Source organism: Dendrobates tinctorius, unplaced genomic scaffold (assembly GCF_039654945.1).
Source record: "Dendrobates tinctorius isolate UK_male_01 unplaced genomic scaffold, ASM3965494v1 ptg000007l, whole genome shotgun sequence".
Lineage (NCBI taxonomy): Eukaryota > Metazoa > Chordata > Amphibia > Anura > Dendrobatidae > Dendrobates > Dendrobates tinctorius.
In genome coordinates, this window is record NW_027361675.1 from 36,511,870 (window position 1) to 36,535,097 (window position 23,228).

The 23,228-nt window shown below is 45.0% G+C and overlaps 1 protein-coding gene across 2 annotated transcripts in view; it reads left to right on the forward strand.

Annotated features, from left to right (window-relative positions):
* Positions 1–23,228, forward strand: part of USP32 (ubiquitin specific peptidase 32) — a 315,539-nt gene that overhangs the window by 74,489 nt on the left and 217,822 nt on the right. For both annotated transcript variants that reach the window (XM_073573376.1, XM_073573384.1), the window contains exons 3-5: positions 3,790–3,895; positions 12,604–12,722; positions 17,772–17,931. In XM_073573376.1, coding sequence (XP_073429477.1) covers positions 3,790–3,895; positions 12,604–12,722; positions 17,772–17,931 — 385 coding nt within the window. The remainder of the gene's footprint in view (positions 1–3,789; positions 3,896–12,603; positions 12,723–17,771; positions 17,932–23,228) is intronic.

The following is a 23,228-nucleotide window of genomic DNA, read 5'->3' on the forward strand; positions in this document are numbered from 1 at the left end:
ATCCAAATTATGCAGTAAGGAGCAGAATCCTATCATCATTCCGGGTCGACATCACATTGCTACTGTATTGGTTCGCCACTATCATGAACGAGTGCAACATCAAGGAAGACAGCTCACCAAAGGTGCCATTAGATCAGCCGGTTTATAGATCATGGGAATGAAGAGATGTCTCCTCAGTGCTTCACAGATGTGTTAAGTGCCAAAAGTTGAGAGGAAAGCACCAACATCAACAGATGGCAAATCTTCCAGTTGATCGGTTAAGTACAGACCAGTAATTTTCATATGTCGGGGTAGATGTTTTTGGCCCATTGTTGGTTGTTACGAGAAGGACCCCTGGCGGAGCCGCAAGCAGTAAACGATGGGCTGTGCTGTTCACCTGTCTTAACATCCGCGCAGTTCATATTAAGGTGATCGAAACTATGGACTCTTCTAGCTTCATCAACCCTCTCAGAAGATTCTTTTCCATCCGGGGACCAGCTAAACAACTCAGGTCTGTCTGCGGCACTAATTTCATAGGACCCTGCAAAGAACTTCAGCTTGATCATTTCTTGACCAACAATGGGTGCGCTTGGGTGTTCAACCTTCCACATTCATCGCATATGGGAGGATCCTGGGAGCGCTTGATTGGAATCGCACAAAGAAATCTTGATTCGATGCTGCTGGACCACAAATTGCCACTTACCCATGAAGTCTTGGTCACCTTCCTCGTGGAAGTGTCTTCAATAATAAATGCCAGACCGCTGGTGCCGGTATCTTCGGTCCCTGATGTCCCAATGATCCCTACACCAGCAACTCTTCTTACACAGAAAAATGGAACTGCCACAATTCCTCCTGGAAATTTCAACCTCAATGACATGTACAGACGTCAGTGGAAGCAGGTACAACACCTGTCTAATGCCTTTTGGCTCTAGTGTAAGACCGAATACCTGCATCTGCTCCACAGCCGTCACAAATGGCAGACAGCAAAACCTAACCTCCAAGAAGGAGGCCTTGTCCTCCAAGAAGACAAAGAAGCTCATCGCAATGACTGGCCAATGGGTCTTATCACCAAGGCTATGCCCAGTGAGGATGGAAAGACGCGAAAGGTGGAAGTCAAGGTAACAAAAGGTGGTTCATCATGAGATTTCCTTCTCCCAGTCACCGAACTTGTACTACTTCTACCAAAGGAGGACATCACATGAAAGATATTTCTACTGGACACAGCTCACGACAGAGCGTACCGTCATACACCCTTTACTGTAAAAAAAAAAAAAAAATCCTTGAACTTTCATCTTTGGATTGTTTGGGTTGGTGGAAGTGTTTGCATGTTGCGGCTTCCCCAATCTGAAGATAGGTTCTCCTATAGACTGTTGAGGACTTCACGTCATCAACCAAGAATTGGACTTGCAACTGTTAGTTTATTTTTGCATGTTGTGTTTCTTTTTTGTCTTCCAGGTTTCTAGGACGTCGTTGATCATCATTGTAACATTTCGTGACAAGTTGGATCATCATGAAATCTAAAGATTTCAGACGGGGAGTGTCATGTCCCATGATTAGAATCATACAGACAGTACTGCATTTAATTATATTGTTGTTTTTCATTGCTGTGTATAGATCTGTCCCTTTTAGAGGTTGTCTCCTCCCCCCTCGCATGTGACTCTCTCTTATCTGTAACCCCTCCCTTCTCCATTTTTGAGTCTATCTCCATCTTGGATACACACGTTTTATACAGCTCTGTATAAGGAAAGTCTCTTTTTACCTACTGTAACTGTGCATTATGCAAGGATTCAGCTGAGAATAAACCTTCTACTGGACCCTCCAAACGTGCTCTTTTCCATTTGAGTTTAGCTATCTGCGGACATCACTAAACGTGAGTAATGGTAAACAGACGCCATAGGATGGCAGTCTATGCGCCCAACACTTGCAGTTTGGCCATGGAGGCAGAATTAGCAGCCCTCAGAAAAACTGGTTTGCACATGTAGATATGTTATTGTAGTACGTGATATACTTTTAGTGCACATATATTTATCTCATTGAAACATATGTTATGATACATATTTAGGGGTTTGTACAATAGTCTAGCATGGAAATGACACATGTCTGCACTAAGCACTTTTTCTGAGGTCTGCTATTTATAAAAGTATTTGAGATTATACTTATATTTATTTACGTACCGCGTAATTTTACACTCTGCTGTTTAATCGGGAACATCCTGTCTGTATGCATATGTGTCTTTTTATATCATGTATGTAAACTTATGGTTTCGACTGTATCTATGGATACTTTACATTGGTATATTCAAAGCAACAATGTATTGTGTAGAGCGTCTAGATTACCATAAGTAACTCAAATATAGGGTTCATCAATGTTCTAATATTTTTGACAGTATTGTTGCGTACAGTGCAGTACTTAGGCTATGTGCACACGTTGCTTTTTTTAGCGTTTTCGCGTTTTTTCCACTGCAAAAACGCTAAGAAAACGCATCCCATGCAATCCTATGGGATTCCGCAATGCTGTGCTAATGCTGCAGATTTTTCCGCTGCGGAATCGTATAGTGGAAAAATACGCAGCATGTTCATTCTTTGTGCAGAATCGCATAGATTCCGCACCCATATGATTGCATTGAAACGCTCACATTATGCATGTGGCTATGCCCACCATGCGTAAAGCGAGCGCTTCATGTGCAGATGGTACCCAGGGTCTGGAGAAGATACTCTCCTCCAGGCCCTGGGTACCATATTCCTGTAAAAAATAGAATTAAAATAAAAAATCGGGATATATTTACCCTCTGATGGCCCCCGGAGTCCGTCCCACCTCTCACCACGCTGCCAGCATCTTCCGGTCCCAGTGATGCTTTGCGCAAATGACCTGAGATGACGTCGCGCTCTTGAGAGCCTGATGCAACAAAGGTCCTTCGCGCAAAGCATCAAGATGCCGGGAGCGCCGCTGAGGAGATCGGGGGCCATCGGAAGGTGAGAATAACCATTTTTTAAAATTATTTTTTACATCCTATCTTTTACTATTGATGCTGCATAAGTAGCATCAATAGTAAAAAGTTGGCCACACTTGTCAAACACTATGCTTGACAAGCGTGACCAACCTGTCAATCACCTTTCCAAGCGATGCTTGAAATCGCTTGGAAAGCGCAAGCATTCTGCAAGCTAAATACACTTGCAAAACCCTTGTGTTTAGCGGGAAAACGTTTGAGAATTTTGCATGCGTTTTACCTGCGGCTGGACTTGCGGAAATGTTATGGAAATTTTCGCAGCATTTCCGAACGTGTGCACATAGCCTTACTGTTTGGTGCACCCAGGAGAGCCCAATGGAAATCCTACCTTAGTGAGCAGGGAATATTTTTTTTTTTTTTTTTCATTGTTACTATATGTATTAATATACATGATTTTTCTTTTATTTGTAAAATTTGTCATCTTCATCTAAAATTGTCAGTGTTATTTCAAGAAATTGTTCATAAAGCAGCAGCACAAACAATTGTAAGCAACATTGTAATATATTTTATCAGAAAAATATGCTGCTTTCTCCAGTTGTAAGTCTCTTATTCTCCTCTGTTTCCAACAACCACCTCCTGAACTCATCAGGCTGTGGTAGTTTTATCAATATCTGTGACTATGCATTTATTTAACTTGAAAATATGCGAGTCATTAGAGTGATTGTGTTAGGAATTACAAAGTCGAGAGAGATTTTCAGGCCATGGATTACATAATACATGAGGTTGAAATATACATGAATATAATACACTGTGTGTATCAATACTATTATGTTTGGTAAAGTTCCTATTTTGTTGTGTTTTAGGTCATTTACTGCTCTTTTGGTGGGACCTCAAAAGGCTTACACTTCAATAACTTGATAGTAGGACTAGTTCTTCTAACAAGAGGCCGAGATGAAGAGAAGGCTAAGTGTAAGTGTCACTATTCATTACAGACTTTTCACGAAGAAAGGGTCCTAGCTGGAGCAAATTTGACTTATGGATTGAAGAAAAAAAATGTAATGTTTCACTGTGAATAGAAAATGTTTGACTTCCTAATAGATTTTTTAATTGTGCCCAATATCACTTAGATGCTCTTTAGTGAATCCTTTTTAGGACTGTTTCCCTTTTTTCCTTTCATTATCCTAGACTGCAATTAGTGTACTGGCTAATGATAAGCTACTATTTACCAAAAAGAAACCACAGCACCATGTTCTCTTGCTTGTATTATATTTTTATGTTCCATTTGAGTGTGTCGGTCATGACCGTATATCGATCCATATGCTCTTATGTATGTATGCATATAATGTATACAATGTATTTTTCAGATCATAAGACACACCTAGGTTTTAAAGTAGGAAAAAAATTTGAAGCAAAAAATGTGGCCATGAGGCACTGTTAGGTTGGGGGGGATCTGTTATTGACACTATTATAGGGGTAATGTTCACCAATTCTGTACTAATATACCCCATCCTGATATATATATGATCCCTATCCTGGTATACATGGCCCCCATCACGCTGCACAGATAAAAAAAATAAACAGTTCTACTTACCTTCTCTCCTCTCCCTCACAGTGTGACGCCCTGCTCTGATGCCAGCAGCTGATTTCAGCGTGTAAGCAGCGCATGACGTCACTGCCATGAGCCCTCACATGCCGGATTCAGCTACCAGAATATTCACTGCTCCCCACGTCCGGGACTATTCATTCGTGAATATTCATTCTGTTTAATAGTGGGTACACTGTTAGCCGCAGCAGATGGCTTCCTGCAGCAACTGGGCAATCTCGTGTTCCTTGAAATTAAAGTGCACAAATATTCACTGCTCTCCACTTCCATGGGCATGGGTAGGAGTGAACATTTATTCTCTTTTAAACCAAGCACACATGATCGCCCAGCAGCTGCAGGAGCCTGCGGCTGCTGCTAACAGTGTACCCGCTATTAAAGAAGATGAATATTCATTGTTTTCCAGTCCTAGAGTCCCTCCCACCTCTCTGCGCCAGCTTCAGTGCATATAGATCTGGGGTGAATATGGGCGTGGGGAGCAGTGAAAATTCATTTTTTTTCAACAGCGTCCACACGTGTCAGCTGCAGTAGCCAGCTCCTACCTCCTGTGACCCGTTCCTTCGCTACTGTCGCCTCCCCCACCCTCATGCACAGAAACCGCCACTATACATCTGAAGTATAAGACACAGCCCCCTCTTTCCTCCAACATTTGGGAGGAAAAAAGTGCGTCTTATAGTCCGAAAAATACTGTATGCAGTCATGACCAAAAGTGTTGGCACACTTGAAATTGTTTAAAAAAATGAAGTATTTCTCCCCGAAAATCATTGTAGTTACGAGTGTTGTACACATGTTTATTTCCTTCTGTGTGTTTTGATCGATTTCACACAAACCCCCAAAGTAGGTTGGACAATAGTGTGTATGTATTTTAAATAAATTATTATATTTATTTGTTGTAATATGTTAGTCAAAGCTGAAAGTGTTGACGCCCTTGAAATTGTTACAGAAAATGATTGCAAATACACGTTTATTTTCTTCGTGTGTATTGAAACAGCACAAACAAACTGGGTGGAGAAAAAGGCAAAATGGACATAATTTAACACGAAATCCCAAAAATGAGCAAGACAAAATTGTTGGCACCCTCAAGTTAATACAGTGAAGGAAATAATTATTTAATCCCTTGCTGATATTGTAAGTTTGCCACTGGCAAAGACATGCACAGCCTATAATTCTAAGGGTAGGTTAATTTTAACATTGAGCGATAAAGATAAAAGAAACCACAAAAGCGCGCCCATAGGGCTTTACCAGATATAATAAGTAAAATTTGAATTGTTCAGGGTACTCGCCCTCAGAGGTTGTGTAACGCCACAACTACTAAATACGCTCAATCCCATATAATGGAGCTGCAGCAGGAGGGTGTAGACAGACAGCGTCTGCTTCCATTACTCAAAGAGGAGATCCCAAAAGGGAAGAAAAAAACACCTGGTTCCCGCGATGCTATACTTCAACCCTCAAATGGAGGAAATCCAGTCGATTCTAGGAGTAGGTTCCAATATCAATGCTTTATTTCATGGTACATACAAAGACAACGCGTTTCGAGGTCCATTCCATGACCTCTTCCTCAGGTCGGATGTACAAGGATGAAGACAAATCAAAGGTTGACGGATTATATCATATCGAGGTTAATTACCCTGCTGCTCACAAAGAGGAAGCTGTGGGGTGGAGTAACCAAATGCAAATACATAAACATTTCATTGCAAAATGAACCAATATTAAAAGACACAATAACTTACTCCCCATAAATCACAAATTGGACTAGATTAAAAAGAAAAAAGAAAAAAAATTTTTTTTTAATTTTTAAAGAAAAAAAAAAAAAATTCTCTTACCAGAATCAAACCTATAAGGTTGTGGAACTAAAAGTATGTATGTGAACTAAAATCATCCACTTTAATTAGTAGTGCTGTAGGCACACTATTATATTGGACTAAAGGAAGAGGAAGAGGTCATGGAATGGACCTCGAAACGTGTTGTCTTTGTATGTACCATGAAATAAAGCATTGATATTGGAACCTACTCCTAGAATCGACTGGATTTCCTCCATTTGAGGGTTGAAGTATAGCAGCTTGGGAACCAGGTGTTTTTTTTTTTTCCCTTTTGGGATCTCCTCTTTGAGTGAACATTGAGCGATAGAATACTAAAAATAAAATCCAGAAAATCACATTGTATAAATTATTTAAATTTATTTTAGACTGAGACTGAGAGGAGACTTAATAGCTGTCTACAAATATCTAAAGGGCTGTCACATTCTAGAAGGATCAACTTTATTCTCATTTGCACAAGGAAAGACTAAAAGCAATGGGTTGAAACTGAATGGGAGGAGACAGATTAGATATTAGAAAAAACTTTTTGACAGAGTGATCAATGAGTGGAACAAGCTGCCACGAGAAGTGGTGAGTTCTCCTTCAATGGAAGTCTTCAAACAGAGGCTGGACAGACATCTGACTGGGATGATTTAGCGAATCCTGCTTTGAGCAGGGGGTTGGACCAGATGGCCCAGGAGGTCCCTTCCAACTCTATGATTCTATGATTCTATTTGCATTTTGCATTGAGAAATATTAATTTGATCCCTCTGGCAAACAATATTTAATACTTGGAGGCAAATCCCTTGTTGGAAAGCACAGCAGTCAGATGTTTTTTGTAGTTGATGAGGTTAGCGCACATGTTGGGAGGAATTTTGCTCCACTCCTCTTTGCAGATCATCTCTAAATCATTAAGATTTTGATGCTATCGCTTGGCAACTCGGAGCGTCAACTCCCTCCATAAGTTTTCTATGGGATTAAGGTCTGGAGACTGATTAGGCCACTCCATGACCTTAATGTGCTTCTTTTTGAGCCACTCCTTTGTTGCTTTGGCTGTATGTTTTGGAACATTGACTTGTGGGAAGACCCAGCCACGGCCCGTTTTTATTGTTCTGGCGGAGGGAAGGAAGTTATTACTCAGGATTTTACCGTATATGGCTCCATCTATTCTCCCATTGATGCGGTGAAGTAGTCCTGTGCCCTTAGCAGAGAAACACCCCCAAAACATAATGTTTCCACCTCCATGCTTTACAGTGGGGATGGTGTTCTTTGTGTCATCGGCAGCATTTCTCTTACTACAAACACAGCGAATTGAATTAATGCCAAAGAGCTCAATTTTTGTGTCATCTGATCACAGCACCTTCTCCCAATCACTCACAAAATTATACAGGTGTTCATTGTCAAACTTCAGATGGGCCCGCACATGTGCCTTCTTGAGCAGGGGGGACCTTGCGGGCACTGCAGGATGTTAAACCTTTACAGCGTAATGTGTTACCAATGGTTTTCTTGTTTCTTGGTGACTGTGGTCCAAACTTTCTTGAGATCATTAACATGTCCGCCCCCCCCCGTGTATTTTAAACTGACTTCTCACCTTCCTCATGATGAAGGATACGCCACGAGGTGAGATTTTGCATGGTGCCCCAGATCGATGTCGATTGACAATCATTTTGTATTTCTTCCATTTTCTTACTATTGCACCAACAGTTGTCTCCTTCTCTCCCAGCACCTTACCTATGGTTTTGCAGCCTACACCAGCTTTGTGCAGGTCTATGATCTTGTCCCTGGCATCCTTATAAAGCTCTTTGGTCTTGCCCATGTTGTAGAGGTTAGATTCTGACTGACTGAGTCTGTGGACAGGATTCTTTTATAAACTATGTAAGACAGCTGTCTTTAATGTACGTAATGAGTTGATTAGGAGTGTCTAACTGGTCTGTCGGAGCCAAAACTCTTAATGGTTGGTAGGGGATCAAATACGTATTTCTCTCTGCAAAATGCAAATAAATTTATACAATGTGATTTTCTGGATTTTATTTTTGATATTCTGTCTCTCAATGTTAAAATTAACCTACCCTTAAAATTACAGACTGTTCATGTCTTTGTCAGTGGACAAACTTACAAAATCAGCAAGGGCCCAAATAATTATTTCCTTCACTGTATTTGGTTGCACACCCTTTAGAATTAATAACTGCAATCAATCCCTTCCTTTATTCAAACTTCTTACACCTCTCAAATGGAATTTCTGACCACTCTTCCTTTGCAAACTACTCCTGGTCTCTCATATTTGAAGATGTTTTTTTCCAAGAGCAGCTGGCCACTTCAGAACTGTCTGGTGCTTTCTTTCCATCCATCGACCCACACAAAGGAATATAAGCGTGTACAGCAAATCATGTGTGATTGCAATAATTTTGTGGGAGAAATGCCTCATTTTCTTGAACAAATTTCAAGAGTGCCAACACTTTTAGCCATGACATATATCGTGTGTATATGTATTTATATACCGTTCTGGCAAAAATTTAAGAGACCACTGCACAGTTTTATAAAAATCCGCTTCTATACATGTCTGACAGCCATTCCATTCCAGTGTCAGTTGAATTCCAACCAGAGGACACCTCATCCTACTTAAGGTGCTTCTAATTAGGTGATGACCTGAACCAAATATTATTTAACAAAGGAAAGTATAACCCCCCCCCCCCTTGCTGTGGTGTTCACAATCCTCTTGCAATAGGATAGGCTGGATGGAAAAACAAGTGCTAGTAATACCCCAAAAGTAATAGAAAAGAAAAGTCTTGAGTGAGGAAAAGAAGGTCTCAATTCTGGCTTTACTAGCAGAGGAATACAGTGAACATCATGTTACCTCCATCCTTAATATTTCTAAGATGGCAGTCTATTACAACATAGTCAAGCAGCGGACATTGTGGACAACAAATCTACAGACCGGCAGAGGGCCAAAACGACTCTCCGCTGATCGGGATGACCATCATCTTATTCGAATGTCACTCAGTAACCGCAGGATGACATCAAGTGACCTACAAAAGGAATGGTAAATGGTAGCTGGGGGGTAAATGCATGACAAGATCAGTTCGTATCAGGCTCCTGGAGGCAGGGCTCAAATCATGCAAAGCTAGAAAAAAGCCTTTCATTGCTGAGAAGCAATGGTGAGCCAGGCTGAAGTTTGCCAAAAACCATATGGGTTTTACCATAGAGGACTTGGAGTAAGGTAATCTTCTCTGATGAGTCTAATTTTCAGTTTTGCCAAACACCTGGTCATCTAATGGTTAGAGGGAGACCTGGAGAGGCGTACAAACCACAGTGTCTTGCACCCACCGTGAAATTTGGTGGAGGATCGGTGATGATCTGGGGATGCTTCAGCAAGGCTAGAGTTGGGCAGGGTAATCTTTGTAAAGGATGTTAACCTGGAAAAACAGTTGATTCCTTCTGCTCATGCAATGTTCCCCAACTCTGAGGACTGGTTTTACCAGCAGGACACAGCATCATGCCACACAGCTAGGTCATTCAATGTGTGGATGAAGGACCACCACCCCATATCCCTGTCATGGCCAGCCCAATCTCCAGACCTGAACCCCATTGAAAACCTCTGGAATGTAATCAAAGGGAAGATGGATAGTCACAAGCCATCAAACAAAGAACTGCTTAAATTTTTGTACCAGGAGTGTTATAAGGTCACCCAAAAGCAGTGTGAAAGACTGGTGGCAAGCATGCCAAGATGCATGAAATCTGTGATTAAAAATCATGGTTATTCCACAAAATATTGATTTCTGAACTCTTCCTGAGTTAAAACATTAGTATTGTTACTTCTACATGATTATGAACTTGTTTTCTTAGCATTATTTGAGGTCTGCAAGCACTGCATTTTTTTGTTATTTTGACCGTTTCTCATTTGCTGAAAATAAATACAAAATTTAGTGCTTGGAAATTCGAAGACATGTCAGTAGTTTATAGAATAAAAGAGCAATTTACATTTTACTCAAAAATATACCTATAAAGAGAAAAATCAGACAAACTGAAAATTTTGCAGTGGTCTCTTAATTTTTGCCAGAGCTGTATATGTATTCTCAAGTATAAGCCGAGGCACCTCATTTTGTCACGAAAAACTGGGTAAGCTTATTGACTCGAGTATAAGCCTGGTATGCAATGTCTCCTCATCCCTGTCCTGGTATGCATGGCACCCCGGTTGCTTTCCTTGCATGCATGGCTCCCACGGTCCCTGTCCTTGTATGCATGGCTCCCCCATGGCTTCCTTCTCACCCCCCCAATGGGGGTGGTCTTTTTTTTTTTTTTTTTGGCCTTCCTCATTCTCCACCACTGTCTCTGGGATCTCCCACCTGGCTTTAGAGGGACTTAACCCATATTCTGTGCAGATGTTCCTGTATACATTTCCCGCTACTTGGTTGTGGCGTTCGGTATACGCTGTTCCTGCTTGCATTTTGCATCGTGCCACTATGTGTTGGACAGTTTCTGAGGTTTCTTTGCATAGTCTGCACCTTGAGTCTTGTCTTGTGTGGTAGATTCCTGCTTCTATGGATCTTGTACTTAGTGCTTGCTCTTGTGTCGCTATGATTAGGGGCTGTATGCTGGCTTGGAGACCAGCTTTCTCCAGCCATTAGTAGGATTTCTCCTTGTCAGCCACCTCCATTATCTGACGATGGTACATCTCATGCAGCGGCTTGTCTTGCCATGGCACTTCATGTTCCTGTTCTTCCTTCCCGATCTGGTGGTGTTGCTGCCTTAGGCTTTCTCTCAGCATCTCATCTTTTGGTGCCATTGTTCTGATGTATTTCTGGATATTCCTTGTTTCATCTGTGATGGTGGCTTGGATGTTTATCAAGCCTCGACCTCCCTCCTTTCTGTTGGTATACAATCTTTGGGTGCTAAACTTAGGGTAGAGACCTCCATGCATTGTGAGGAGCTTTCCTGTCTTCACATCTGCAGTTCCATCTCTTCTTTTGGACAGCACACTATGACAGCAGGGTATCTGATAACTGGCAGGGCATATGTATTGATGGCGTGCAATTTATCCTTCCCATTGAGCTGGCTCTTCAGAACCTGTCTTACCCTTTGATGGTATTTTGATGTTGCTGCATTCCTTGCCTCCTCATCATGGTTACATTATCCCTGTGGGATGCCGATGTACTTGTAGCATGTCTGGACATCTGCTACGTGCCCTGATGGTAATTCCACTTCATCGGTCTTAACTACCTTGCCTGTCTTTATTAACAAACGGTCACATTTCTCCAGTCCGAAGGACATCCAGATGTCTTCACTGTAGATCCTTGTCAGGTGGGGATCAGTGAATTGATGTCTTGTTCGCTTTTCGCATACAGCTTGATGTAATTCATTTAGAGGAGGTGGCTGGTGATGCAGCACTCTTGAACTTGTATCCATAGCAAGACTCTGCAATTATCCGACTGAGGGGGTTCAAGCCTATGCAGAACAGCAATGGGGACAGTGCAACACTTATGTATATGCCGCATTTGATGGTCACTTGTGCTAGTTGTCTTGAGTTGACTTCCAATGTTCTGATCCATAGCCCCATTGAGTTTCTGAGGAAGGTTCTTTATTTCCTGTTGACATTGTAGAGAGCCAAGCATTCACAAATCCATGTGTGTGGCATTGAGTCATAGGTCTTCTTGTAGTCAATCCAGGCTGTGCTGAGATTGGTCTGTCTGGATACATGTGTATATATTTGTTTGTGTGTGTATCCCGCGATACTCAAGATGGCGTCACCGCAAGAACATGTCGCCGGCGTGGAAGACGTCGGGATCCAAAATGGCGTCGGTGGAAGAACATGTCGGGGATCGTGGAGCAGCGGCGATGACGGCGTGAGTGTGAGAGAAAGGGTCGTATGTGGAGTGAAAGAGAGGGGGGGACGTGAGTGGAGATGGTGAAAGGTGAGAGGAGTGTGTGTTGAGGAGGTGTGTGTGTTGAGGGTTAACATGACAAGAGGTGTGTCACTATCCTCCCGATGCGATAGCATCGGGCCTTAATCTAGTCTTATATAATGCTGTAAATAAGCCCTGAAAGGCAGTGTTCGTATCTTACAGCCGCAAAAAGAGGTGATGGGTTCCTTTTTATAATGAGGGAAAAAAAGAACTTTTTTGAATTTATGTCTGCAATGAAACAAAAGTGAAAAATGTAAAGGGGTCTGAATACTTTCCGTACCCACTGTATGTATATGTTTGTATATGTAGATGTGTGTATAATATATATGTATATATTGTATTTATAACCACCTTGTGTTTTTTTTTTTTTTTTTTTCTCAGACATTTTTAGCCTGTTTTCCAATGAGTCAGGAAGCTGTGTGGTTCGGGAGGACATGGAAAGCATGCTCTCAGTTGTTGATGGAGAAGTCCCCTTGTCACTGAAAAAATGCTTTGCAGAGGTAGATTTTCACATTGCCATGCATCACCTTTCATATTCTGATTTGTGAAGTTAAGATTTTTAAAAGGAAAACTAGTTTCATACTATAATAATGAATAAAACATTCTGATAAATATTTATATACTTATATGTATGTTTTGTAATTAGTTGTCAACAGATATCATGTACAGTAGCTGGAATACTGTGACTTTCTCCTTCGCCTCATTGGGGGACACATACTGTGAGTGTATGCTTCTGGCGCTAGGAGGCTGACACTAAGTGAAAAAAGAGGTTAGCTCCTCCTCCACCGTATACACCCTCGCCCCTATTGCGGGCGGAAATCAGTTTTTTGCTTAGTGTCCATGGAGGCACACGTCTGTTTTTTTTTCTCCAGACTTTTTTTCGTCTTTTTCCATGAAGATGTGACAGGGGCAACGGATCCTATTGAAAGGGTCCGATTTCCCTAAACCAACAACAGGCGAGCACGTGTGAGTGTCCCTTCACGTATCCTCTCCTGCGTCGTGGGACACAATGCCGGACTTAGCTCTGACCACCCCTAGGTATTGAAACCATGGGCTGTACAGAGGCACAAGACTAGTCCGTGCGGCCCCCACTGCTCCACCAATGCTTAGACTGCGGTGCTGCAAGGTGGCGGACGGTCCCTCTCCTCACCCCCTGAAGGGGTTAGATGGAGCTAGGGTGCCTGCACCGTCCTATTTTATCAAGGCCCCCTCACATACCTGCGCTCAGGCTGAAGAGCATCATCGGTGAGGAGAGGGTCTGGGAGGGCTCCTGCAAAGATCTCAGGGTTGGAGCCCCCAGCCGGCGGAAGCCACCGGCCATGCAAGGCTGAGGGTGGCTGGATCCGTCAGGCGGTGCCGAGCAGTTAGTGGCGCCATGTTTTTTGTGTACCGCTGTCCGTCCCTAGTGTTTCCTCGATTAAGGATCTCACGGATCTCCTTATAGAGAGCTTAGCTCGCTCAGTATATGAGGCGTCAGGGTCAGCACTCGCTCCCTCGTTCGCAGCAACTTGGGTAGCCAAGGCTATGATATCATAGTCAGAAACATTAAACAAGGTCGCGCAGGAGCAGGATCTACCTGTAGAGATTTCGGAGGTCACAGGTCAGATGGCGATGGCCGGAGACTATGTAATTAATGTGTCTTTGGATGCAGCCAATTGCTTGGCACTTGCTGCCGCTAATGCAATTTCTATCAGAAGAGCCCCACGGTTAAGGACATGGCGAGCCGATTCTTCTTCTAAGATGTCCTTAACTTCCCTGCCTTATCAGTGCGGCCGCCTATTTGGGGAGAAGTTGGATCAACTTATCTCCTACTCCACAGGAGGAAAGAACGGGTTTCTCCCTCAACAAAAGGTCAAACTGCTTTTTTGTCACCCGTTTCAGGCACGTTTTTGGGCCCTTCGCAACACCGGGTGGACTACAGCGGCCAATTCCGCCGCCTCAGGCCGCCCCAACCAGGATAGGGAGCGGCAGGTCTTATATAGAGCCAACCCATTGGGGAGAATACGTACTCAGCAGGCCAGAACGAGGGGATCCAAATCCCAAAGATCGTCGGCCAAATCACTCGAGGCCTTTACCAGACGACACCAGCAAGGTGGGCGGCTGCCTACTCTGGTTTTTCCACGTCTGGGCCAATGTCGCTCACGACGCATGGGTAAAGGAATTGGTGGCCTCAGGTTACAAAATAGAATTTGTCAGATACCCTCCAAGACGGTTTTTTTCTTTCCCGGCTTCCCAGGGTGGATGCCCAGGCAAGGGCTCTATTGGGAGCCATCAAATCGCTCCAGCTCAACGGAGTCATTGTTCCAGTGCCGGAACACGAAAAAAATCAGGGGTTCTATTCCAACCTTTTTGCGGTTCCCAAAAAGGACGGGTCTGTCAGGCCGGTTTTGGACCTGAAGCTTCTGAACAAATTCATCAGGATCAGACATTTTCAGATGGAGTCTCTCCGGTCTGTCATATCGGCCATAGAGCATGGAGAATACTTGGCCTCAATAGATATCCAGGACGCATATCTGCATATTCCCATTTTTCCTCATCAGAGGTTTCTACGCTTTGCCATCAGCGATCTACATTTTCAGTTCGTAGCACTACCCTTCGGGCTAGCCACGGCTCCCAGAGTGTTCACAAAGGTTATGGCAGTTGTCATGGCCATACTGCATTCTCGAGGCATAGTCGTCTTACCTTATCTGAACGACCTCTTGGTCAAGGGCCATTCAATACGGGCATGCGAGGAAAATGTCAACATCACACTAGATACTCTTGCCCGCTTAGGGTGGTTGGTCAATGCGAAGAAGTCATCCCTTGTGCCAGCTCAAAAGATCTCCTTCCTAGGAATGATTCTCGACACTCGCCGTGGGTTGGTAATTCTCCCTCAGGAAAAGGTGCTAGCGCTCCGGCAGGGAGTCCGGACACTTTGTTAACCAGTCCCTCATACCATCCGATCCGGGATGAGGAGTCTTGGGAAAATGGTGGCAGCAATGGAAGCGGTACCGTTCGCCCAGTTCCATCTTCTCCCCCTGCAGCACGCCCTTTTGTCAGCTTGGGACAAGAATCCCTCCACGCTCGATCGGCAGTGCCGACTGTCCTTTGAAGTCAGGCAGTCGCTCGGATGGTGGTTAACCAGTTCCTCTCTGACCCAGGGGAAACCTTTCCCCCCAGACCATTGGTTGGTGATGACAACCGACGCCAGTGTCCTCTGCTGGGGAGCTGTGTTTCGCCACCACACGACCCAGGGACGGTGGACGCCACAGGAGGCACGCCTCCTGATCAACTTATTGGAGATACGAGCAAGTCGGCTGGCTCTGCAAAAGTTTCATCACTTTCTAGCAGGCCGCCCTGTCCGGATTCAATCGGACAACGCCACGGTGGTGGCTTACATAAATCACCAAGGGGGCACCCGCAGCAGAGCAACCATGCGCGAGGTGGGGCACGTTCTGCAGTGGGCCGAAGCAAACCACTCAGTGATTTCGGCTGTCCACATCCCGGGTGTGGATAATTGGGCGGCAGACTTTCTCAGCCGGCAGGGTCTTGCGTCCGGAGAGTGGTCTCTACATCCCGAAGTCTTTTGGCAGATTTGTCAGCTGTGGGGAACTCCGGATGTGGACCTTATGGCGTCCAGCGTGAACGCCAAGGTGCCCAGATATGTCGCTCGGGCCAGGGACCTTCAAGCAATCGCTGTGGACGCGTTGCTTCTGCCATGGAACCAGTTTCGCCTCCCATATCTATCTCTCCTGCTGCCACTACTTCCGAGGGTCATCAAGAAGATCAAGACGGAAGGGGTTCTGGCGATTCTTCTGGCCCCGTCGAGTGTGGTACGCAGATCTAATGCAGCTGCTCGCCGACATTCCTTGGCACCTGCCAGAGGGCCCAGATCTATTTTCTCAAGGGCCGATTTGCCACCCGAACTCGGGCCCTGTGTTTGACTGCATGGCCGTTGAATCTTGGATTCTAACCCAGGCAGGGTTCGGGAGCAAGGTGGTCGCTACAATGATTAGCGCCCGGAAGCCTGCTTCAGCACGAATTTACCACCACACCTGGAAGGTGTTCTTTGCTTGGTGTCGAGGCCGCGATGTTTCTCCGCTGAAATTCTCAATCCCCAACATCTTGACTTTTCTCCAGTCGGGCCTAGACTAGGGCTTAGCCCCAAGATCCCTCAGGAGACAAATATCGGCCTTATCCGTCCTGTTCCAGCGCAGAATTTCTACCAGTCTGCAGGTGAAGACTTTCATCCAGGGAGTCTCCCACTTGGTACCTCCCTATAAGGCGCCTATGGACGCTTGGGACCTTAACCTGGTCCTAAGTGTTCTGCAGGAAGCTCCATTTGAACCGCTTCAGGATATCTCCTTGAGGTACCTTTCCTGGAAAGTGGTGTTCCTAGTGGCCATCACTTCTATCAGGCGGGTTTCAGAACTGGCAGCCCTATCCTGCCAAGCCCCGTTCCTCATTTTCCATAAGGATGAGCTCAGACCAGCCCCTCCTCTTCTGCCGAAAGTCGTGTCCTCTTTTCACATTAATGAAAATGAAGTCTTACCTTCATTTTGTCCAGCACCGATGCACCGTGTGGAAAAGGCTCTTCACACATTAGACCTGGTAAGAGCCCTCCGGAGGTATGTGTCGAGGATGGCACCCTTTCGTCAGACGGACACGCTGTTCATGCTCCCCAAAGGGCGCAGAAAGGGACTCGCTGCCTCAAAATCGACCATAGCCAGATGGATTCGTTTGACTATTTAGGAGTCCTACCGCATTAGAGGCTCGCCGATTCCAGCAGGGATCAGAGCGTACTCTACTCGGGCAGTGGGAGCCTCTTTGGCGCTTCGGCACCAGGCTTCGACGGAACAGGTTTGCAAGGCAGCAACCTTGTCCAGCCTGCACACATTTGCCAAGCATTATAACATCCGTGCTCAGGCCTCGGCGGATGCGAGCCTGGGTAGAAGGATTCTCCAAGCAGCGGTGGCACACCTTTAAACAAGAGGTGCATGTAGCTTGGATCGGTGAGTCAATCTCCCACCCAGGGACTGCTTTAGGACGTCCCACAGTATGTGTCCCCCAATGAGGCGAAGGAGAAACATGGATTTTTGTGATAACTCACCGTAAAATCCTTTTCTCCGAGACGCTCATTGGGGGACACAGCACCCACCCTATTAGCCAGTTGGCTCTTGTTTTGTTTAAATTTATATGCATTTACTAATTTGATATAAGGGTGGTGTTTTGGACATGTTGTACCTGTATTAAGGCTGATTTTGTTGTCCTCCTACTGCTTTGGCACCAAACTGATTTCCGCCCGCTATAGGGGTGAGGGTGTATACAGTGGAGGAGGAGCTAACCTCTTTTTTTCACTTGGTGGCAGCCTCCTTGCGGCAGAAGCATATACCCACAGTATCTGTGTCCCCCAATGAGCGTCTTGGAGAAAAGAATTTTATGGTGAGTTATCACAAAAATCCATGTTAACTCTCATCTCTGTTTTCACTCTTCCCTCTGCTTGGATTTGATTATTAGGTAATAGGAAATCTAGAGATTGCTGATAAATAATTAAGATTTTTTTTTTTCAGGGTGAAAAGGTGAACTATGAAAAGTTTCGAAATTGGCTGCTTCAGAATAAGGATGCATTTACGTTTTCCCGATGGTTGTTGTCTGGAGGAGTTTTTGTAACTCTTACTGATGACAGCGACACACCTACGTTCTATCAGACTTTGGCTGGGGTCACACACTGTAAGTATTTTTGTTAATTTTTTTAATCAGTGGTTAAAACGCTTGTCATGTGAAGACACAATCTTTCAAACAAACCAAACTGGTGTGTAGAAATGGAACAGGTGTACTTGGCCCACTGATTCCCCTCCCCAGCCCCTCCTGTTCCAAACTCCCATAGTCACCAATAGTGATGGGTTGTTCGTGAAGAACCAAGACAGAGGCTGGCTCTCTGCTGTGACTTATGGAAGCCGGTACCCAAGTGAGAGCCATTAAATTCCCTGAATAGCTCTCTCTGGTAGTAAAGCTCCGGCATTTGGCGGACATAACTCTACCCACCCAAACCAAACTCCGCCCAATTATTAATTTATTTGGTTGACTGTATGGGTAGGTGAGTTTTAGGCCATATTAATGTCATCTTAAGTGTTTTTCTATTGTGAACACATGTTTAATAGGGACCCATGTAGGATTCAAAAGAGGCTTTTGTTGTTTTTTTGGCGAGTGCAGCCAAAACAGCCAGATCACCAAAAAGACCCCAAAATTTGTTGTCCAATTTCTCCTGAGTACACCAATACCTCATATGTGGTTGAAAACTAGTTTTGAGGTGCAGTGCAAAGCTCAGAAGGGCAGAAGCACCCTGTTGGCGTTAACTACACCTCTCAATGAATTCATCTAGAAGTGCAGTGATCATATTGACTCCTCAGGTGTGTCCTACAATTTTATACCATTGGGCAGTGAAGAAAAAATAATTCCTTTTTTACCGCCAAAATTTTGTTTTAACCCCAGATTTTACAATTTCACACTGGATGGGAAATGGGTAAAAATGGCACTGAAATTTTGAAATTATGCCCCTTTGGGAATTTATCTACTGGTGTAGTGACGGTTTTAAATCAATGGGTGTTTTCCAGAAACAAACAACAGTGGATGTTGCCGAGTGAAAATTGCAAACTGCCATTGTAGTGCCCAGTATGTTGTAGCCACCAGTACGTTGTGATGCCCAATTCATGCTTCTGGAGACATGCACCTGTAAATTAGGCTTGCTCTCATCGATACAGAAATACCAAACATGTGGGCGCTAAATGTGGTTTAGGCATTCTGTGGTGTTCAGAAAGGAGAGGGCATTTGGATTTGGGAGTGCACAATTTGCTGAATTTCTTTGGGGGGGGGGGCAGGGAGCCATATCGCTTTTCCAGAGCCTTTGTATTACCTTAGTGGAGACTTGATTTTTTTGTGGATTGAATTAAACCTTTTGTTGGGAACATTTGACATAACATTTGGGACCACATTTATCCTTTGCACTGACCACTTATATTGGGATTTCCATCAAAATCTCTGAGTGACGTGATTCAGATGAAACCCAAGAGGGAGCCACACTGTAATGAGGCAGCAGAGTTACTCTGGACTCCGTCTGACCTCTGTTCAGCTGTGTCCTTTTCAGAAGTGAACAAATGTAGCACAAAAGTGGATTTAGAGATCCTCCAAAAATTAAAAAAATACTAGCAAAAGGCAGAGATGCTTACTTGCCCAGGCCTCCAAACAAATGCACTATCAGGAAAAGTGGACCCATGTAGTTCAGGTGGCGGCAACACAGGTGCAGAAATACAGATGAGGCAACCACTCACAACCTACCAATCCCAATGGAGGGGTGGCTGCTTGATAGTATATTACTGCACAAAAAAGACTTGTATGTGGCGCTGTTCACATAATGGAAATGCATCCAGGGAAGTGCACAAAACTGACGGACTGAGATTTTATGCACTACTAAAATGAAGGATACCTCTGGATCATAGGCCATACACTGTCCACAGTACCTACATCTGCCGTCATTTCTGTCTGAATCACGTATTTCAGAGATTTTCACAGAAGCCCTGATTTAATCGCTCAGCACAGAGCACAAGATGAATGTGAGCCGAGCTTTACTGCGATCTTTGGGAGGCAGAATGAACAAATAAACAGCAAGTCAATAATTTGTTATATTTTATTTTTTACTCTGTTCCTCGTGCGGTGTAAGAGATCAGATGACTTTATTTTTGGGTCGGTGCAATTACAGCAATACCAAATTTATATCAGGTTTTTATGTTTTGCTGCTGTCGCACACTAAAATACGTTTTTTATTGCAAAATCAGGCTTTTGCATTCCCATATTTAGATAGAGAGCTAAAATTTTTACATATTTTGGCTGACCGACTCATGTGAGAGCTTATTTTTTGCGGGACGAGTTGACATTTTTAATGGTACCATTTTCGGACACATGACGTATTTTGATCACTTTCTATTCCGATTTATTATCTATTCAGAGTGATCAAAATCAGCAATTCAGGAATAGTTTTGTTGTGTTTTTTTTTTTTTTTAATACCGTTTTATGTTTGGCAAAATTTATAAGGCAGCTTTATTCTTAGGGTCAATACCATTACAATGATACTATATTTACCATATTTTTTGGCCTATAAGATGCACTTTTTTCCCCAATAATTTTTGGGGAACTTGGGATGCGTCTTATAGTTGGAATATACTTACAAGTAATGTGGCGACAGCAGGAGTCGGACGACTCTGCGGCGGTCCCTGTCCGACGCTGCAGGGCGATGATCTCACTCCCTTCCCAGGCTGGTGCGGCAGGTTCGATGATGCTCTGTGGTGCCGAGGGGCCCCCAAGGCTTTGGAGTCGGAGTCGGTGCTCATTTTGGTGGAGTCGGAGTTGGAGTCGGTATAAAATGGACCGACTCCGACTCCTAAAATATATAATAAATTGAGTACAGTAGTTCAATGCAGAATGTGCTGAATATTTTTTCATAGGAATTTGGGAAAGTTATGAAATGCCCTATAAATGGCTGTTCTATTCCTGATCTAAGGCTACATTCACACACAGCATTTTATTCGGACTCCCATGACAGCACCACGAGAGAGGGGATCCGCCCTTCGGGAACAGGAAACCTACAGATACAAAAGGACGGCACCTCTCCCACGCATCAGTTTGATTTCCTGTTCCTGAGAGGACGGGATCCTACAGAAGACCGGATCCCAGGCCGGCCGGCCGGTACAGGTAGCGAGGGGGTCTCCTACCTCGGCCTGGTGCGGAGCTCCTGGAGGACGCCACGGTGGCCCAGGATGGGTGGCACGGCGGTGGTGGATACAGCAGGGAGCGGCATCCGGAGAAGTTCCGTCTCCAGATATGCGCCGCCGCCGGTAAGTATGCCCCCCGGGGGCTCCCAGCTCCGGCGGCGCGATCGCGGTGGTGAGGGGGGCCGGCGCAGCTGCGGGGCGCTGGGGCCGGGGAGCGCTCCATGGTGGAGGTCCCGCGTGAGTTCCGGTCACGTCGGAGTCGCGGTGACGTCAGGGGGCGGAGCCTCGTGGCGCTTCCGGGTCGGCGGCGCCACTGCGCAGGCGCGGGGACCCAAGATGGCGGCGCCTATCGGGAAGACGCCGGTAAGCGCCGGTTCCCCTGCCCAAAGCGGCGCCAGCTGGGGAGGGGGGCCCTATTAGGGGGGAGGGCGCGGCAAGAGGGAAGTCTGCTGTCCGGAGGAGGGGTATATAGGCAGGACCCTAGATGGGTGCCTTGCCTTGGCCACTTTATTGCAAGCCAATAATGGAGAGCGCACCAGCCCTCAAGCGGAGATATCCCTTTGACGATTCAGCAATAAATACTTGGGACAAGGCCCCCAAATTAGACGCAGCTATTGCGAAAGCATCGAAAAGATCCTCGCTACCCTTTGAGGACATGGGGTCCCTTAAAGATCCTCTGGACAGGAAGGCAGATACCTTCCTTAAAAATACCTGGGAAATAGCAGCCGGTTCCTTGAGACCAGCAGTAGCATCGACTTGCACGGCCAGGTCCATGATGGTCTGGTTGGACCAGTTAGAGTCACAGTTAAAACAAGGAACATCTAGACAGGCAATCCTTGGGGCCCTACCAATAATCCAGGATGGCGCAGCCTTCCTAGCGGATGCCTCGGCTGATGCAGTCAGAATGGCCGCCAGGGCAGCAGGACTCTCTAATGCGGCTCGGAGAGCCCTGTGGCTGAAGTGCTGGCCGGGAGATATTCAGTCCAGGGCGAAACTCTGTACTATCCCGTGTGAGGGGGAATATTTATTCGGAGCAGTCCTGGACGAATTACTGGAGAAGGCCGGGGATGATAAAAAGAAATTCCCAAATCTTTGGTCCGCATCTTACCGTCGTCCGTTTAATAGGAGGAGATTCGGTCAAGGGAGAAGGCGTAACCCTTCGCCTAATAGAGACCGTCCCAGATGGGAGGATAGAAGGAGAAGAGGTACGGGCTTCATGTTCAGATGCTCGTCGAGAGAGCGAAAAAGACAAAACCAATGACTAGCAATTCCCATGGGGGTAGACTGTCATCCTTCCTCCCAGCATGGCTACAGGTCACCAATAGTGACTGGGTGCGGAATGTGATATCCACCGGACTCAGGTTGGAGTTCACTCAAGTCCCACGGGATACCTTTAAACCAACACCCTTAAGATCTTCACCCTTTGAGCAAGCGGCTTTAGAAGCAGAGGTCTTGAACCTGTGTCTAAAAAACGTTCTGATAGAGGTTCCAGAGTCTGAGAGAGGAAGAGGATTCTACTCTCCCTTATTCCTAATCCAAAAGCCGGATAAAACATTCAGAACGATTATTAATTTACGTTTCCTTAATGAATTTTTGGTTAAACACACCTTTAAAATGGAATCCATTAGTTCTACAATAAAGATGCTGTTTGAAGGGTGTTTTATGGCGGTAGTGGACTTAAGAGACACATACTATCATGTGCCCATCCACGCAGAGTTCCAGCAGTTCCTGAGAGTGGCGGTATCAATAGACGGGATAATCCGTCATTATCAATATAGAGCCCTTCCCTTTGGTCTCTCAGCAGCGCCCCGGGTATTTACAAAAATAGTGGCTGAGGTTATGGCTCATTTACGGGAAGTTGACATCTTAGTTATCCCATACTTGGATGATTTTTTGATTGTGGGAAATTCAGTGGACCATTGTCTATCTCAGATTAAAAAAGCTAAGTCCAGATTAGAGAACCTCGGATGGATAATAAATTACGAAAAGTCCCGATTTCAGCCCTTAAACGTCCAGAAGTTTCTAGGCTTGCTGTTAAATTCAGAAACCCAGCAGTGTCTGTTACCCGTAGATAAATTACAGCAGATACAGCAGCAGGTTCTTCGGGCAATCGATAGACCCTCCATGACCCTCAGGCAGGCCATGTCCCTGTTAGGCTCCCTAACCTCATGTATCCCAGCGGTCAAGTGGGCACAATTCCACACTAGGGCCCTTTAGAATGACGTCCTGGTTAATAGCAGAACCTTAGAGGGCTTCTTGCAG